At 36.0% G+C, this 3,438-nt stretch overlaps 1 protein-coding gene across 1 annotated transcript; it reads right to left on the reverse strand.

The window, feature by feature from the left end:
- Positions 1-469: 469 nt before the first annotated feature.
- Positions 470-1,247, reverse strand: LOC105567591 (the record flags this gene model as incomplete). Its single annotated transcript, XM_012022555.1, has 1 exon — positions 470-1,247. A coding segment is annotated over one exon (778 nt), but the record flags the coding sequence as incomplete, so codon positions are not given.
- Positions 1,248-3,438: the final 2,191 nt, after the last annotated feature.

Consider the following 3,438-nt stretch of genomic DNA (forward strand, 5'->3'; position numbering starts at 1 on the left):
TAGACGGAGCATTAGCTACAACTCTGGACAAGAGGGGTTCTGATATTCGGGGCGCGGAGGCACTCATATGACATCGACTCTTTCCGGTGAGATTCGGTAATATTCGGTTCACATTTCCAATCCCCATCCAGGATCATCCCCACTCCAAGTTGGAGGGGATGATTCGTTCGGCCACGCGCGCGCGCACGCTCGCACACAAGCAACGCGCCGTATATACGTGTGCACACGTATTGGAAATGTGAACCGAATATTACCGAATCTCACCGGAAAGAGTCGAAGTCAGACGAGTGATCCCCTTACCGCGATTATCAGTTACCCCTCGTACAAAGGGTCCGTCTATAGAAGTCTATGGTCCGGCCTACCGTCTCCTGCATCCTCATTCGCTCAAACGTGTAAATTAATTCCTCGATAACTATTGTTACTTTGTACCGCGGTACATGATATTTCTCCTTAGTTTAACCCAATCTACCACTATTTTCAAGGTGGCTACTTTTGCATCAGACACCCTGTATATAGCCTTTGACATCCATCTAGCGTGATGGAATGCACCCGGTTTTCTAAATTTTACTTCACTGCACGGAACTTTACTAATAAATATCTGAACAAGCTCCAAAAGTTCTCTGTAGTCTTCTCTTGGTTGTTCAGAATCAAGTTGCTTTTGGATAAATTGATTGATGTCTTCAATGTGATTTTGTATTTTGTCTTGCACATACGAGTCTTCAACGCCAGTAGAATATTGACTTTTATCAATTTCTGCCCAATGCTCTCGAAATTTTTTAAACAAAGGTACATCAGGACCTGAAGTTGTAGGTATTTTAAGTTCAAAAACATCCCTTAGAATAAGTTCAAATATGTGATGCCTGCAAGGCAAATACAGTAGTTTTTTTTCAAGCAACTGTTTAAGTAAAACTGCAGCTCCTTTATCTGATCCTAGATTTGCAGCAGTAGTATCACAGCAATGAGCTTTGATACAGTCAGGAATACCCCAATCAATAATAGCGTCAAACATTGCATCAGCTTGAGACTGTCCTGTACCATCATCTAGTACTGGGATCGCTAATATTTTTTCAATTTGTCCACAACTTAATACAACTGGTAGTCGTTCTTTATTTTTTCCACTTGAAGTTTTTAAAACTTTTCCATCCCAGTGTAGAACATTAGCATTCAAGTCTTCAGTTTTGAAAAGTTCTTTGATTTGTTTGACTTTCTCTTCACGTATTTTCTCTCTGCTTCGGCGAATAGATGATCTAGATCATTTACTATTAATGGATTTACGTCGATATTTAATGATGAACATAAAGCTACAATCAAACGTACAGCGTTACGGTCGCTTATTTTACAATGATCGAAGACCGCTACTAATATATCATCTACGATATTTATTGTCCCACGAGATTGTGTTGATTCTTGGTGCTGAGTAGTTGCCAGTTCATCGGAAAAATTTGAAATAGATGAAGATGATATTGTTTTTTGACTCAACGGATTCACTCCTTCCACTTCGCTGCTTGATGTGAATTCCACAAATTCATCTATTCAATAAACATAAAAGGTATCAAAACAAAAATTTGTGATTGAAATTAAGAGGATCCCCCAAGGCCGAGGCCTTTGATGGTGTGCGCCATCTAAACACGAAACGCAGCATATACATGAGCACACGGACACACTACTACGATACATCACACCCAGACATAAACACGAAAGTTAATTCTAGCTATACTCTTATTTTAAACATCTAATCCCAATTTAGAGGGTTTCACAGTAATTCTACATGTCATCGTATCCAGGGAAACTCAGTTTCATGTGAGTACAAGTTGTAGAACTTTTATACGAAGCACAAGTATGACGGAGTTGACAGTTCGTCTACACGGTTATATGTGATCGATATATGAATTTTGTAATTTTTACTCATTTTTGGTATCAAATTGGAGTTTCCCCGGATCATCAATGCATATACTGTAATTGTACGCAAGCATTTTTGATTCCATGAATTTAATACGACGATAGGTTAGAACTACGAATGTCGGTAAAACAGACATGCTACGGGATCCTCTTAAGATACAATCATTTTTAATAAATCAATTAAACTTTATAAATTATTTTAAAATCAATTTTACCGTATCGAGCTTTTTCTCTCTCCGATTTTTCACGACGTAGCTGTAGTAGTTCATCCTTTATTTTTTGTACTTGTTCATTATCATCAGACTCAATATTAGCTATGTAACCAACTCTACCATCTTTCCGTTGCTGAGTCAAAAAATGCATTATATATTTTCATTGACCATTAGTGCCGCATTCACATGGGCAACGTCGAATAAATTCAACAATGAAGATTTAAATTCGTCCTCTTTAATTTTATTTGAGTCTCTGTTTATCTTTTTTGAAGGAGCTGATATTGTTCATATAATTTTAATTTTATGAATATAATAATAATTTTAAACTGATCTATACAATGATCTTTTCTTTTAGTTGGTATCTGAGCTTTTTGCCAAAATACTTTAACTTCATCAATACAGATTTCAGCACTTTCACGTAATTTTAATTTAAGAATACGTATATGATAAAAAAAACTTTGAGCACTTGTAATTTTGATGGCAATTTATTACCGATAATTTGAGTGTCAACATCACCAATTAAATAAATATTTTGACGTAAAATTATTCTTGATGTCATGATAAATAAATATTTCGTTAGACAGCTCACACAGATTGTTTATTTTAATTAGAGGTTAGGTGATTTATGAATATTTTTAAGGGTCAAAGTGTTTGAGTACACAAATACTATTATAGATGGCGTAAGTGACTCAGACCATAATGCCACAAAAATTACAAACATTGTATTCGCTTATTTTGGTCATAAATAAAAAGTTTATAAGAAAAATTTGATATATTTTATGAAATAAATATTTACTTAATAATTATACTTGATAATATTAATAATTATACAGGGTGGGGAAAAAGTCCCGGACCAGTCAAATTTTTCGAAAACAAAGCATTTCTGAAAAAATGTTATATACAAAAGTTGTAGGGTTTTATCTTATGCATCAGATAGTGATATTAGTATGACCTTGAATAGCGTTGTCAAGGTCACGTGAAGGTCACATCCAATTTTTTTAATGGAACATCCCACTTTTTATTGCACATTCATGCAGCATTCTTCGAGAGCTTTCCAAAACACTGTAACAAAGTATTTTTTTATTAAGTATTTTTCGAGTTATGAAGCTTGAAAGTTATAGTACCGCCAGCATTTGCATTATTCAAGGTGTACCGCGTGGAGGTTGCACGATCGGATTTACACCTGTGTGTGTGTGTGTGTGTGTGTGTGTGTGTGTTTGTGTGTGTGTGTGTGTGTTTGTGCGTGTAGCAGCGAGATAAGGACCCCACGGTTCGTCAGTCCCGTAGTATTTATTGACTCCAAACCCTCTCTGCTGTGTGTGTGTGT

The sequence above is a fragment of the Vollenhovia emeryi genome, unplaced genomic scaffold (genome assembly GCF_000949405.1).
Source record: "Vollenhovia emeryi isolate VEMERY1.0 unplaced genomic scaffold, V.emery_V1.0 DF942827.1, whole genome shotgun sequence".
Lineage (NCBI taxonomy): Eukaryota > Metazoa > Arthropoda > Insecta > Hymenoptera > Formicidae > Vollenhovia > Vollenhovia emeryi.